This window comes from Montipora foliosa, chromosome 3, assembly GCF_036669935.1.
Source record: "Montipora foliosa isolate CH-2021 chromosome 3, ASM3666993v2, whole genome shotgun sequence".
NCBI lineage: Eukaryota > Metazoa > Cnidaria > Anthozoa > Scleractinia > Acroporidae > Montipora > Montipora foliosa.
Genome location: NC_090871.1, coordinates 54,441,013 through 54,456,012, shown reverse-complemented (window position 1 = coordinate 54,456,012; position 15,000 = coordinate 54,441,013). Strand labels below are relative to the sequence as shown.

General features: G+C 40.4%; 2 protein-coding genes across 2 annotated transcripts in view; both read left to right on the top strand.

Moving 5' to 3' along the window:
* The window catches only part of LOC137997669 (nucleotide-binding oligomerization domain-containing protein 2-like), a 24,399-nt gene extending 10,533 nt beyond the window's left edge, over positions 1 to 13,866 (top strand). Inside the window, exons 3-8 of the mRNA XM_068843793.1 lie at positions 3,828 to 3,938; positions 6,224 to 7,480; positions 8,544 to 8,618; positions 9,044 to 9,118; positions 9,850 to 9,924; positions 11,177 to 13,866. Of these exons, the coding sequence (XP_068699894.1) occupies positions 7,282 to 7,480; positions 8,544 to 8,618; positions 9,044 to 9,118; positions 9,850 to 9,924; positions 11,177 to 13,524 (2,772 nt within the window). The 5' untranslated portion in view covers positions 3,828 to 3,938; positions 6,224 to 7,281 and the 3' untranslated portion in view covers positions 13,525 to 13,866. The remainder of the gene's footprint in view (positions 1 to 3,827; positions 3,939 to 6,223; positions 7,481 to 8,543; positions 8,619 to 9,043; positions 9,119 to 9,849; positions 9,925 to 11,176) is intronic.
* The window catches only part of LOC137997680 (NACHT, LRR and PYD domains-containing protein 12-like), a 184,383-nt gene that overhangs the window by 125,293 nt on the left and 44,090 nt on the right, over positions 1 to 15,000 (top strand). The window lies entirely within an intron of this gene.

Here is a 15,000-nt window from a genome sequence, read left to right as displayed (position 1 = left end):
CATACCTTTCAAGCTTGTAGCTGATTTCGATGCTCTTGGTCATTCCGTCCCGTAATCAATATGTTGGTGATGTAACACACAACACCGTTTATACCCTTGAGAATGGTGTCAATGGTCGATTGATTCATTTGGAAAATCGCCGGAGCACTTTCCACAGCAACTGGGAGACAGTTGTACTAGTAGAGCCCCTTACTGGTGTTGATAGTGAGAAACTGTTTAGAGTCGTCACTCAGAGAAAGCTGTTGATATGCATGCTTTAGATCCACTTCATGAACACGCAAAAAAAGAACGTGGGCAATATCCAGCCATTTTGACCGAACAAGCTTGGTCAATAAAGGATTTATTATATGGGGTAAAACACCAAGAAATGATCTTTGATCTTGCGGGACCAAGCGAGAAATCCCGAACGAGCAAGATAGCTCCATCTTGGCCGCTCAGGTAGCCAATCACAGCGCAGGATTTGGTTCATCTTGCCCGCTCATCTTGCCCGTAGTCATATAATAAATGTAGGTACATTAGTATATAAGTGCAGGTTATAGACCAAAGATAGAAGTGATCCTCGCACTTTAATGTCGGGACTATTTGAGCAGTTGTCTCTTATTTGCCACATGGCTCGGTTTCCTTTGTTCTCGCAGGGGATTATATTGAGTTATTCCCCTGCCGTTATTCCCCTCAAAACATCCACAGTGCAAATTACAACACGAGACAAACTACACTTAAATATTCAACTCAGACCATGACTTTTTTGTTGTCGCTATTTTTCATGCACATGCAATTTTCAAAACAAAAAAGAAACTTTTATGTGTAGTCTCTAGGGACTTAAAAGTCCCTAGAGCCTACGTATATTTGTTTCTTTACAAATCTTCATCAAGCTGTTTTGCCGACATCTCAAAGAACAGTGCATTTTCTAGAAAACCACTGAGATCCCCTCGTTTCAGGCCGTTAACCCTAACTTATAGACGCTGAAAAAATGAAGATGGCTTCATCGGGATGCGAACCCATGACCTCTCTGATGCTAGTGCAATGCTCTAACAAGTGAGTTATGAAGCCAGCACACGGTGTGGAGCAGGTCAATTTGTTGGACTTATTTGCTCCCATGCAAGGACCTGCTCTCTGACTTGCTCCCAACCGTGTGGTTAATCCTAGCTGAGTTGGTAGAACATTGTATTGGCATTTCAGAGATCATGGGTTCAAATCCTGTCGATGCTGCCTGAATTTTTTGAGTGTCTATAAGAGACAATTATTGCTCAAATTGTTTAGATAGGTGCAAGGATCAGTTCTATATTTCAAGTTAACAGAGTGACACTGCAACATATTTAGGAGGCCGTGTGGCCCAGTGGTTAGGGCGCTTGCCTTGAGAGCCGGAGATCCTGGGTTCAAGACACGTTTTGACCACTCGTTGAATTTGATCCTGGTAGTTCCTGGTTCAACTTCCCAGCTGCACTTGTAAATAGCCGACTGGTTTACCCCCGGCCAGTCGGGATTCTTAACAGTTGTTGTTGTTCTGTTCCGTCGTTTCGTTGTGTTTCATTGGCCCTGAAAAGCCCCTGTGGGGACCGGTCAATTAACTATGTATTGTATTGTTTTGACTACGACTACGTCAAAACTTTAACTTGCGTCTAACTTGTTTTGTTAGAATTATCGTTATGATAAGAAAATTTAAGAGCTCTGAAGAACGCTCTGCTATACAGCTGCGGAAGTAATACTTGATATTGTACATGTATGCCATCCTTCTTTCAAGGCAGTGCTCGAAATTAATAGAAAATTCTAGGTTGTCCCTATTTAAAAGGTCGGGCAACTAAATCCGTAAATTTGCGCCCTGATAAAATTAATGCTTAATTGGTTGCCTGTTAGTAAACTCGTAAGGATTAAATGCATGCCATGTTGAGATGCAATCACATGGCGTTGGAGCCCCCATAATTTACAAGCCTGGCCCAACTGTTGTAACATTTCAAGGGGACTTGTTTTGAACCAGCTGGGGAAACACGCGCAGCATTTTCAACATTTTTCAATTCAACACGTCGATGTTTATATGCCTCTGGTCCCTGGCACGCAACAACTGGACCTAGCGCGCATTCCCTAGTGCAACAATGTTGCATGAACGTGGTCAAACGAGAACAACATCATGCAACATCCAAAATGTTGCACGAAAAATTTGACCGTTTTCAAATTTGATGCAACGTCATCCAACATATCGCAACTGGGTGGCCAAATGTATGCAAAATGTTGTGCCCAACAATGTTGCAAGATGTTGCGTTGAAATGTTGAGAGCGTTTGGCCAAGCCAAACGTTGTTTTGGCAACTCGACTTTTCATTTTACCATGAACTGGTCTCCCGGTAAACTTTTTGGTTGTATGGGACGACCGGACGACCGCTAATTTCGAGCACTGTCAAGGTCATGTCCTATGGATACAAAAAAGCAATAATTACTATTATCACCAGATAAACTTCCGCATTCAAACACCAACTTATTTAATTGCCATTTGAGTTATTTATCATAACAATTCCATGGTATGGTGTTGCAGCATTGTTTCCTGAATACATACCATACAACAACAGCTCTCAACAACCCGTTTTTGTCTTGGGAGTACATGATCTGCACTTTGTATCCCTCTCCTATATTTACTGTTACAGCACAGGTTCTTAAGCTCCCAGGTTATCTTAAAAGTCGCAGGAAAGAGCTTTTGCATATAATTATGAAGTCTATTTTATTTTCAATGGGCATTTTAGATTTTCTGTGAGAATATTTAGAATGAAATTCCTTTTGTAGAACAAAATTTATAAGCTTATATCAAATGAGTTGATAAAGAGCAAATTACCACCTATTTAATTTGCTAAATTGCTGTATTTGCTGTAGAAAGATATGGCAGCTATAAACTCAAGTTTCATTCTGCCACCAATGCAGCACTACAGTTTGTTCAATTAAAAACTCGTATCCTTTGTGCATCTGTCAAACACTTCAAATCCTAGATACATGTAAGTGGTTGTCTAATATTGTGCTGCCTTTATGAGTAATAGCCAGAGTTCTTGCTATATGTCTCTCACTGAATTCTTCGCTATATAATTCATACCGTTTGTCCAAATTTGTGATGTAAATATCACTCACTGAATGTCTATAAATTCTAATGCATCGATCTATGATTGTATTAAAAGTGACTCCTATTCATCAAAAAAGCAGCTCGATGTGAAACATTGGTTTGACATTTTGCAAACAGCTTTGATCCTGTTATGTTTTGGACATTCTACCAGCAATTAACAGTAATATTGCATTCCTGTTCTCTGATGTTTGAGGCTCCATTATCCTTGGTTTTCATCCACATGATGAGACGGCCATGTTGGTGTACAAAACAATAGAAACTGCCCCCACAAGTTGTTCGCTGCATAACAATAGAGTCAAATTCCCAAAAAGACATTTTACAGCATTGATCTGTACACCAACATGGCCGCCGTGACGTGAGATGAAAACCCCCAATTGCACTCAGGATCTCTTGCTGGTTCTAAAGCAGAACGTTTGCCAATGACTCTGAATGAAATTGAAAACAGCATAGGTTGGCATTACGATCCAGCTAGAGGTGGCAGATGAGGTGGTACTGACCGCATGTGTTAATACTCTGGGTTAAGATGCCAGTAGGAAATTAGGAAACAGTTTAACTGCATTAAACGCTCACGTTTATTTTTTCTTTTAATCGATAAAGCAAGTTAATCTCAAAGGAGCAATGTCTACTTGTGACTTTTGTTGTGCTAACAGTATTTGAAAGGAATCAAGTAAAATTAAATTCCTCAGATGAGAGGTGTGTAATGATTGAATCAATTTTCTTATATTCAAGGACCCATAACTGCGCTAAGATAAAAGTGAAAACAGTGTGACCTGTTTCAAAGCGGTACGTCTGGAAACGTGCCAAGCTTAAAGAAGCTTAAAACCGCTGCTTGGAATTCCAGTAAGTGTGATAAAGTACTCAATCCATGGAATTGAGGGGTTTCGACAATACACTGACCCCCGGTCAACTGACCCCCTACTGACCCCCTATAAAATCAATGGGAAAATGAAAATTAAAAAAGCCCAGAACTATCAATGGGACCCGATTCAAGTTCATCAATAAATTTAGCTTACCTGAAACTTTCAAGAGGGCGGACGCGTTGCAGATTTCCGATTCCCTTCTCATTTGACTGAAAGAATTGTCACGGAAAATCGAGCACAGAATAAGTTGGAACATCAGCAAGCGTGGTATTTGTATCCGCTAGAAAATTAAGCAATAAAAATAGCCAGGAAATTCTGGCAAATTAACACCCACGCAACTAACCGCAAGCTTGTAGTCCCAGGTCCCTCGCCTTCCGCATGCACAACTTGCACATGGCTTTAGTCATGGACGGTAAGTGGCCTTACTGTTTTCCATCGATTTATCTCTTATTTTGCACCTTGTATTATCCAAATTATGCCATGAATACATTATGAAATGTATTTTTGTTACTTTTCCTGCCAGACGATCCGGATGTGGTAGAGCTTTGTAGAAAGGCATGTTGGTTTTTGATTAGATTACCCAGGAATTTTACCTTCAGTATCTTGAGAATCCGTGGTCTTTTTGAATGCTTCATGCACCAAGGAGAAAGTAATCAAACGGGCGTGTCCAAAAGGTTAACACCACAGCTGCTACAGTTCTTAAAATGCCAGAGCTAGGCGAGAGGCCCGGAACTACCTTATGAAATTCGTCTTCCGGTTGAGGTTTACGCGCTTGTTCGTGGCACGAGAAGTCCATCGCGATCCTTTCGCGAGCCTGTTCATTTGTCAGCGTTTCTCTTTGCTTCATTTCCCAATGCGTACGAAAGCAATATTTGATGATATTCAATCTTATTCTGTGCTCGATTTTCCGTCAACAAAACCTCCAATAAACAGTAAAAGGAGAACAAGAGTCTGAACTCTGCAACGCGTCCGCCCTCTTGAAAGTTTCAGGTAAGCTAAATTTATTGATGAACTTGAATCGGGTCCCATTGATATTTCTGGGCTTCTTTAATTTTCATTTTTCCATTGATTTTATAGGGGGTCAGTAAGGGGGTCAGTAGGGGGTCAGTTGACCGGGGGTCAGTGTTTTGTCGAAACCCGGAATTGAGGGTAAAAAGAAACATAAATCCGTCAATTTACAATTGATTTTGAATTTCTTTTCCTTGTATGTTGCTAACTATAGCCTCGGACAAAATTGTTGAAACTCTTTGCAATACCTTGCTCTCCCAAAATGTTGTTTTGGCAAATCGGCTCAGAACCTCGAGTGCAAGCAACATTGTGAGGGGAGAGTAAGCCGCGAAAGCTTCATGTGTGTACTGACTCGTGTATTGTTCCAAGAGATTTTGTCACAGACTGTAGTTGTAAATGAATGTGTTAAGGAAACTCAAAGCAGTTTCAATGCTTTGAAAAAAAATGTACATGATCAGTTCTACATTTTGCGATACCGTTATTGTAATGGTAAGCCCCATTAAATAAGCAGGCTAAATTGAAACGTTTTACAGAGTTTTAGAACGGCTTTCCTGTTGCTAAACTTGTTGAGCTATTATATATTACAATAATGATAGCGTCAGATCTTGTTTAAAAAAGAAATGGTGTTTTATATGATACCTTAACATTGCCGTTGCTTAAAAAAAGTGTTAAGTCAATACTTTCAATAACACTGACGTTCTCTTGAAATGTTATTGGTGAAGCTGGATTGAGCCACCTTCAAAAGAAGGTTGGCAGAATCAGAGCAGAAAGCAGAAGTCTGGATGCCGGGCTTGGGCGGCCTCGTCTGTGCGTATATAGGATAGAGGCATTAAAATGCCTTTTCATGTGTTCTCTTGGAAACTTCCCCCACAAATTAAAAAAAAAAACCAACCCTACGTGATGATGGCTTTCATGAATTAGTTAGCAATTCCTTCTCTTAAGTTGTAGTAATTTCGTTCTCCCAATTGTGCATATTATCTTACACAACTGTTAGTTATTTTATCGTACGTTGTCCATCAATGAAGTACATTTTGTCAAGTTTTTAGCTGCCGGGAAGCACTAAAAAGCCATATATTTTTCATATAATTAGCCATTTCTTAGTGGTAAAACCACTTTTTCCCCAGTTATTAGAAACTGCCAAGTTTCCTGGGGCCGTTCTTGACATTCTTAACTCCCTTGAACATTCCTTTACTGAATCACATTTTTCTGCACCATAATTAATGTCTGGTAATTTCTTTTGTGTGTGTATGTGTTAAGGAAACAGAATAGCAATGGCTCAAGGTTCGTCGAACCCAGTGCAACAGTCGTACCACCACACTTAACTATGAAGTCAGGCTCATGGCAGCAATCTCAAGAAAATGGCCCCAACAAAGTTCAAGTCACCATTTTGGCTTCTGAGTGGGGATCCAGTAAAGGTGGACTTTCCACAATCAACAGAGAGTTGGCCATACAGCTGGCCAAGTTCCCAGAAGTGGAAATCACATACTTTTTGCCAAAATGCTCTGAGGATGATAGGAAAGTAGCTCTCAGCCATGGCATACAGATTCTGAAGGCAACACGACAGCCTGGGTATGAAGAACTGAACTGGCTCAGCTTTCCACCAGAGGATTTGCGAATGGACGTCATTGTTGGTCATGGAGTGAAACTTGGCCGCCAAGCACGAGTTATCCGCAACTCTCGCAAATGCAAGTGGATACAAGTGATACACACTGACCCAGAGGAATTAGGAATGTTCAAGTGTTACGAGAATCCAATCTCAAAGGGCGAAGAAAAGCACAATGTCGAAGTAGAGCTATGCGAGATGGCTGATTTCGTTGTAGGAGTCGGGTCCAAGCTGGCAGAGGCCTTTCGCAGCTACCTCCGCAGTTGTCAAAAAGATCAAGATGTTATCGACTTCACACCTGGTATTTTTGATGAATTTGTCAGTGTTCAACAAGTTCCTAAGGAAAGAAAACAACTCAGTGTCCTAGTGTTCGGTCGTGGAGATGCTGAAGATTTTGAGTTAAAAGGGTTTGACATTGCAGCAAGATCTGTTGCGGTATTACATGACACTCGTCTAGTTGTCGTCGGAGCACCCAATGGAAAACGTGAAGAGATCGCAAATCGATTGCTGGAATGTGGTATTCCCAAACATCGCCTCAGGGTGAAAGGCTATATCGAGAGCCGAGAAAGCTTGAAGGGATTATTCGGTACGGTGGATCTTGTACTTATGCCTTCTAGAACAGAAGGCTTTGGTTTGACAGGTCTCGAAGCTCTGTCAGCTGGGCTACCTGTGATCGTTAGCAAGAACTCTGGCTTTGGAGAGGCCCTGGGCAATGTACCATTTGGTTCTTCATTCGTCATTGACTCTGAGGATCCCAATGCGTGGGACAGCAGCTATCAAGGGCATCTGGAACAAAAACAGGCAGACAAGGCTTGATGAGGCTAAGGCTTTGCGTAACTCCTATGGAACGAAATATAACTGGTCTAAACAGTGCAAATATCTTCTCGAAAAGATGGTCAACTCAGTGAATGGTATGAATTAAGATCTTTATTTATGAGAAGATTTGTTTGAATCCGATTCTTGTATGTGAAAGTCGTTTAAAAATCGTTTGTGTGGTCTTAATGGGTGTTTAATCGTGTTTATATCAAATAGACATCAACTTCAAGTGGCAGTTCCATCACCTCAAAATTTAAAAGCAAATCTTACTGAGGCTGAACCCTAACTTGTGTGAATACAGTAGCAAGTGATGGGTTCCCGAGTAATGTAAACACACCCCAAGATTCTGCCCGATGTGAATTTCACGCCAAATTGTTATTCTACGTTAAATAACTTAACTGCAACGCCGATAAAGAAGATCAGGGAATACTCTATATTGTTGTGTGCGCTTTTGTTGTTTTAAATCGTAAATGTGACTGCAAAATACCCTCACATCAACAATAAACCTTCCATACTTGTTCCCAGATCCCATCATTTCTCTTAGCCGGCGGGGCCTTCGCACGAGAAAGGGAGGGGCTCTAGAGACAGCAGTCCCAGATTCTAGGACTGCCTTTCGGATTTCATATATGAGTCGTCAATATTACGAAACGTGGAAGCGCCCAGTAGCGTTACATTCCAAGAGTCTCGGTGTTAGAGAATGTGTCCCTTCATGTCGAATAGAATGTCGTAATTGTAACACAAACACACACTGATAATTTTGCCGACCGATGCGGCAAAATGGGGTCAGCTGCGCGAAGCCGGCCATTTTTACTTTCACTTCAATATTTTGTTGGTCGCAAGATAACCAATGAAAAAAAATGAATTTCCTTCGTTTTCTCGTGCGAGGGCTAAGAGAAACGATGGGATCTGGGAACGAGAATGTGATTATCTTTGCACAACTGATGACGTCAAAATCCTCAACTTGATGCCAGACCTTTGTTTCATATTTTCCTTGAAAATACGTGAGGTGTCATCGGGTTCTAGATATGTTCTCGGTTTTTGTACAGAAACGCTTCTGAGCACATTACAGATTTAATTCTAAAATTTAAAATGGTGATGAAATTCCGAGTCATTTGCACTTTAAGCTTACTTAACATTGACCATTGGTTATTTCAATAGAAGCTTCCTGTGACGTTGAGATGCTATCAGATGCACTTGGCACATTACATTTAAAATCCAGTGAGGACGAAAAAGGTAAAAATCATCGGAACTCTTACAAGTACAAATCGGCTGTTGGAAAGACAGTTATCGTACGTAGCTGTAGATAAGCTGTTAGCTGTAGCTAAGTCAAGTATGATCGTCCGGTTTGGTGTAGTCCTGAGAAGGACTGTTTTGGGTGACATTGACTAACGTTTCTACAACAGGAGTGGAAGTCATCTCGAAAAGTCAAGTGATCTCATGCAATAGATGGTATAAATACCCAATAGATGGTATAAATTCCCGGAGGATTAGTTTATGGACCTCAACACGACCAATTCACTGAGACTAAACTTTTACAACGCTGAAAACAAGAAAACAAAATACTCTCGGAAATCAGTATCATAAATTGTCTTGATAGTCAGCTCGAATTGAGTTTTCTTTTCACTGAGCTGTTAGCGATTCACGTATTGTTTCAACAGATGCGCCCTGCGAGCCTCAGATCCCATCAGAAGGACAAGACAAATTAAAGAGTAAATCCAGTAGGGAACGAAAAGGTAAAATCATTAGGACTCTTTCAAGTACAAATCGGCTGTTGGAAGGACAGTTCTCGAATAGAGAATTCACGTGATAAGGTGCCTTGGTTTCTTTAACTGAACAAAACATGCAACGTTGTGTTTGCGTAAAAGAGAAAAGTTCAATTCCTTGGGGATTAGTTTCTAGACATCAACTTGACAGCGCTTTCTTTATTTTGCCTTTGTGACGTCACATGCCTAATACGCTCTGTACACTTGAAAACACTGATAACCACTGATGGATGTGGGGGACACCATGAGCATTCCTTTAACGTAAATTATGATAACCTTACCAATATCAAAAATATAATTATCGACCCCAGTAGCTCTTTGGATTCATCTCTAGTCAGCATCTGAATCTTTCCTGTGATCTTCGGTTTTTAAGGCAAAAAACTAAATTCTGCCTCCCACCCACAATCTTGGAGAAAACTCGTTGGGAAATGTGACACACTACTACAAAATGGTTATTCTCTCATTTGTCTGTGTAATAAAAGATTAACTTCTCCATACTTTCCCCCTCCCTCTAATCCAATGTTGGGTAAGAAATGGCCAAAGGCTTGCACGGTATTTTTCACCACATTATCAACATTAGTATGCGGTAGAGTGGGGACAAATTGAGAGTGCATGTCAAGGGATTCTCGCGCCCGAAATTTTCCCAAGAGTTTTGTCCAAGATTGCAGGTGTTTCAGATTTTTACTTTCAAATATTTACAGATATCTCTTTCACCGATCGTAGCCTTTCACAAAAGAAAGCACGAGAAGAGAAGAAAGGGTCTAAGCAACATGCAGGTAAAATGATGTAAACCGAAGCAAGGGTTTAATCTGATTCTGAATGTAACTGAATGATCAGCTTTTTGAATTAAGGTTTTTGGCAATTGTTCATGTAGATACTGCTTGTACAGTCTTGCGTCTGCCAATCAACGAAACCTAGACACGTTCTTTTTATGTATTGTTAGTTACGAACAGTAGATAGTTTAGGTGCCTGCTGTCTAGCTAGAGGCTCGCAGCTGGTAAGAGTTGTTGATCCAGAACTGATGAGATTATGATTCAAATAAGCTCGTATTGTGAATGCCGTTAAATATTTTTGCGAATGCCAACTGTAAAGTCATAAATGGGTTGTTGTATTTGATAAGGGTGCGTTCGATTGACCGTATTCCGGAACAGGAATACATGGAATTAGAAGTTACAAATCCTTCGTTTTTACGAAGATTCACATTAAAATTGTCAAACACCTGCTAAAATACTATTTTAAGCATATCTTTTTTACCCTTGTTGCTTCAAAACGCCAAACATACCGTTTTCAATCTTCTCTCTACTTATTCTTATTCCGGAATAGGGTCAATCGAACGCACCCTAATTATAGATGTTTCTGCCAAGGAACAAACTCAGCTCCCATTTACAAGTGAAAGCGTTCCATTTTCTTCTGTGGCTTCTTATCGAACAGAAGGTATATATGACTTTACGGCAATTTGACCATGTTGGAAATCGACGCTAAAATAAGAAAAAAAAAACCTCCACTCGTAAAAGTCAATATGTCCGGCAAAACATTGTTGTAAAATGTGTTCAGTAAAAATGGGTTTTTTTATATATCAGCTTTTTTGCTCTGTCCAGCGTAGTTTTAAAATGGAAAGATTATTTTAATATAATCTTGACTCCATTTTAATTTAAATATATTATTTGTACAATATTGTGTCAATTTTATATCAACTCGTGTTCGTTTTTTACCAGTAAGCACTGTGCTACGCAAGCCTAATAGGACTCATCCACGCCAAGGGAAAACAATTTTTTATATGAAAGCAAACGTTTTCTTTATGTGGATAAAACAACAGATACATTTAGATACTCAGCCTGTTTGTGTACCAGAAATGACTTTAAAAGCGACGATACATAGAAAAATCAGCCAAGAGGGCTTGCAAACCAGTGAAACCTCTAAATTCATTCACAAGATCAAAGATCGTATTAGCTAGGAAAGAAGCCAATAACTTTGAATCAATCGTCCTCTAAATTGACGCTATTTTTCTGATGTTTGTTTGTTTTGCAGCTAGTTCTTCGTGTCATATCATAGAATGGATAAGACAAATTTACCAAAAGTGTGAAGGGGTGGTTTTTCCAGTTCCTTGGTGTGAAGGGTTCAGCTTCCAACTAGACAACATTTTCACCAGACTTAGGATAGTCGCAAAAGAAAAGACACGCGGAAGGCCGACGAAAGAAATCACCAACATGACAAGTATTTTTACATCACACGAAGATTGCCAACATCCACGCTTTGTCTTGATTGAGGGCGCACCCGGCATGGGAAAGACGACCTACTGCCGAAAGCTAGCATATGATTGGGCAACCAAACAAGACCGCGAATGGGACGAGTCTTTCCCAAAAGTAGAGGTGCTCCTGCTCCTCAGATGTCGTGAAATTAAATCTAGCATCTGGGAAGCCATTGACGATCAAATTCTGCCGGAAGAAGTTGACCCAGAGTTGAAAGAAACGTTTTTCCGTTTTCTGCGAGAAAACCCTTCTAAAGTCCTGTTAGTGCTCGATGGGTTAGATGAGGCGTACCCTCAAAAATTGGCTGTGTATCGTAGTATTATTCAGAGAAAACAGCTCCCTGGTTGTCACATTGTTCTTACTTCTCGTCACGAAGCAGGGAATAAAGTAAGACCTTACTCAGACACACTGTTGGAGATTATTGGATTTACGAGAAGTGATTCGAAATGTTTTATAAGGAAGTATTTTCAACACGCAGAACAAATGGCAGAGAAGCTGATAAATGTATTGTGGACTCCACGTGATGATGACGACGACGACGACAATGATAATGATGATGATGATGACGATGATGATCAGCATATTGAATGGAATTTTAAAGAACTAACAAAAAACCCTTTAAATACACTTCTGCTCTGTGTGCTTTTCGAAGATTTTGGCGGCGTTCTACCAAACAACAGAACACAGCTGTACGTGGAGATCGTTCTCTTCGTTTTGAGGCGATACGAAATGAAGAACCACTTACCAAGTAGTGGTAAAGACCTTCTTATAGTTTACAAGAAGGAACTGATGACCCTAGGGAGATTGGCGCATAAATCTCTTTGTAAAGGAGAGCTGCATTTCGAAGACGTCGAAGGGAATTTCAAGGAAAGTCTGTTCATTAAATTTGGCTTTCTCTCCATCCAGGCTGGCGGTAGCAAGAGAGCGCCTTGTTTCCGTTATAGCTTCTTTCACAAGAGTTTCCAAGAATTCTTTTCCGGTCTACATTACGCATTTTCCATCCTTGATGGGGTAACTGACAAGGAATCAGTTCTGACCGACGACAGATTCTTTGGTCAACTAAGTCAAGTTTTCATGTTCATGAGTGGAATCATAGCCTCGCAATCCAAAGAAACAGCAGTGTCAATTGTAAACAGTATTGTCTCATTTGTAAACCTGGAGGCCTCCACAACTTTGTATCGACAGAACATGGTTTTGTTGGCTTTAGCCTTCATAGAGGAATGCCAGCCTTTCTCGGAAGACCTTTATACTAAATTAGCTGACAACTTTGGTAGGAATCTTGATTTAAATGAAATCGATTTGGAATATTTAAGTATTTATCCTTTCCATTGCCGCATGACTACGCTTTCACTGGTTATCACTGTAAACTCCACGTTGACCAAATTATTTTTGTCAGACAGCTGCATTGGTGATATGGGTACTTCTTCCCTTTCCAAGGCCCTCACAGTAAACACCTCCCTTACTTCTTTGCATTTGTCTCGGAATTCCATTGGCGATGAGGGTGCTTCTTCACTTTCCCATGCCCTGGCAGTAAACACCTCCCTTACTTCTTTGCGTTTGTCTCGGAATTCCATTGGTGCTGAGGGTGCTACCTCACTTTCCCTTGGCCTGGCAGTAAACACCTCCCTTACTTCTTTGCGTTTGTCTCGGAATTCCATTGGCGATGAGGGTGCTACTTCACTTTCCCAGGTCCTCACAAGAAACACCTCCCTTACTACTTTGGATTTGTCTCACAACTCCATTCATGCTGAGGGGGCTAAGTCACTTTCCCAGGCCCTTACAAGAAACACCTCCCTTACTACTTTGCATTTGTCTTTGAATCCCATTGGTGCTGAGGGTGCTACTTCTTTTGCCCAGGCCCTCACAGTAAACACCTCCCTTACTACTTTGGATTTGTCTTGCAACTTTATTGGTGCTGAGGGTGCTACTTCACTTTCCGAGGCCCTCACAAGAAACACCTCCCTTAGTACTTTGGATTTGTCTTACAACTTTATTGGTGCTAAGGGTGCTACTTCACTTTTTCAGGCCCTCGCAGTGAACACCTCCATTACTGCTTTGGATTTGTCTCGCAACTCCATTGATGTTCCTCGTCTTAGTTTAGACTCCCGCATTAAACTTGATCAGTGATGAGCGTGATCTTCTTTCTAAAGGTTTCAGTATTTACGTCGACGTCGAGGAAACGCAATTCCATGCTCAGTTTTTGATATGAAAGGATCTCATGACTCAAGATATTGTCTTTTTGAGTTCACGGTGTTGTTTTTGAATTCTGTTGAATATCTCAATCCACCTTCCCTATTGTTCGTGAATATGCACTGAAAGGTTTTAAGTCACTTTTTTGCTAATGCGTTACGAGGAATTAAGCGTTATATACAGAGAAAGACACCCAGTTTGTCCTTTGAGATATTAGAGTTTCAGTTAAAGTGCTACTGTGATAAAAAAAAAATTAAAAACAGAATGACATTTTTTCTTCAGATTTTGAAAGTGTGTTTGCTGAACACCTGACGGGCAAAATGTTTGGATTTTGCGGTCCGCCAGTACTAGCGTCCAAAACTGACCGATTCGACATCAGAGGGTTGGATCTAGGGGTAAGTGACGTCATTTACTCACTAGTTTAAAATTTCAGCGTGTAAATGCGGCTTACTATATATGCAAATCACGAGTTTAAAAGTCTGAAAGCCCGAAACTCCCCTGCCGCATGCTTAGTTAGCCGCGTACACACGCATTGTGACTTGTAAGTCTTTGACGTCCTTTTCTCCTCGATCCAGCTCTCTCAAGATTTTAAAGTTTGTAATGGCAGACCATTAAATAGGCAAATGTCCGTTAAAATAAAACAAGTGTTGTTTTTTTTAATCAAGGTGTAAAACTTGGGTCACGTAGTGTTTAGTTAACGTAGTTTTGAAATCCAAAGAAAAAGAAGAATTGATTTTTTGGTCATAGTACCGCTTTAAGGTATTTTACTCAAAAAATAGAAAGGAAAATGTGCTACTCAAGATATCCGCATAGATGACAGACAGCGGGATCGCAATCCGATGATTTGTTATGACTTCAGTCAGTTTTCCTTTTTGAATCTACTTCAATTTCACAAAGAACTCAAGCGGGTAAAATAATAAAATCGCCAGTTTCGTTGCACCACATTCTGTCTCTCTCTATTCCAATAGGCCAAATCGGCTAACTCAGTGTTGTGCTGAATTGAGATCCTTTGAGAATAAATGTTTTTTTTTCCAAGTATTTTCATATCATTTAAACGTCAGTGCTACATTATCATGCAAATGCAATAACCTGAAGGGATTTAATTGGGCTTCACAAGCGAATTAGGTCTATTGTGTGGGCTACTATTTTACTACTGTGTTCCCGTAGTCTCCTTTACTCATGTCATAGACCTCTTCAGCTTGTACGTTTTGTTTTCCCATTGCAGATCACGTGATGTTCTCAAGGGAATTTTCCTTTTGTGTTTTCATAAGTTATGCGTACATATTCACGTGCATAGGACGACATTTGAAAGAAAGTTTTCCCTAGAGTAACATCACGTGGTCTGAAATGGGAAAACAAAATGTACAAGCTAAAGAGGTCTATTGAGGTACTTTACAGTAGCTAGTTCATACA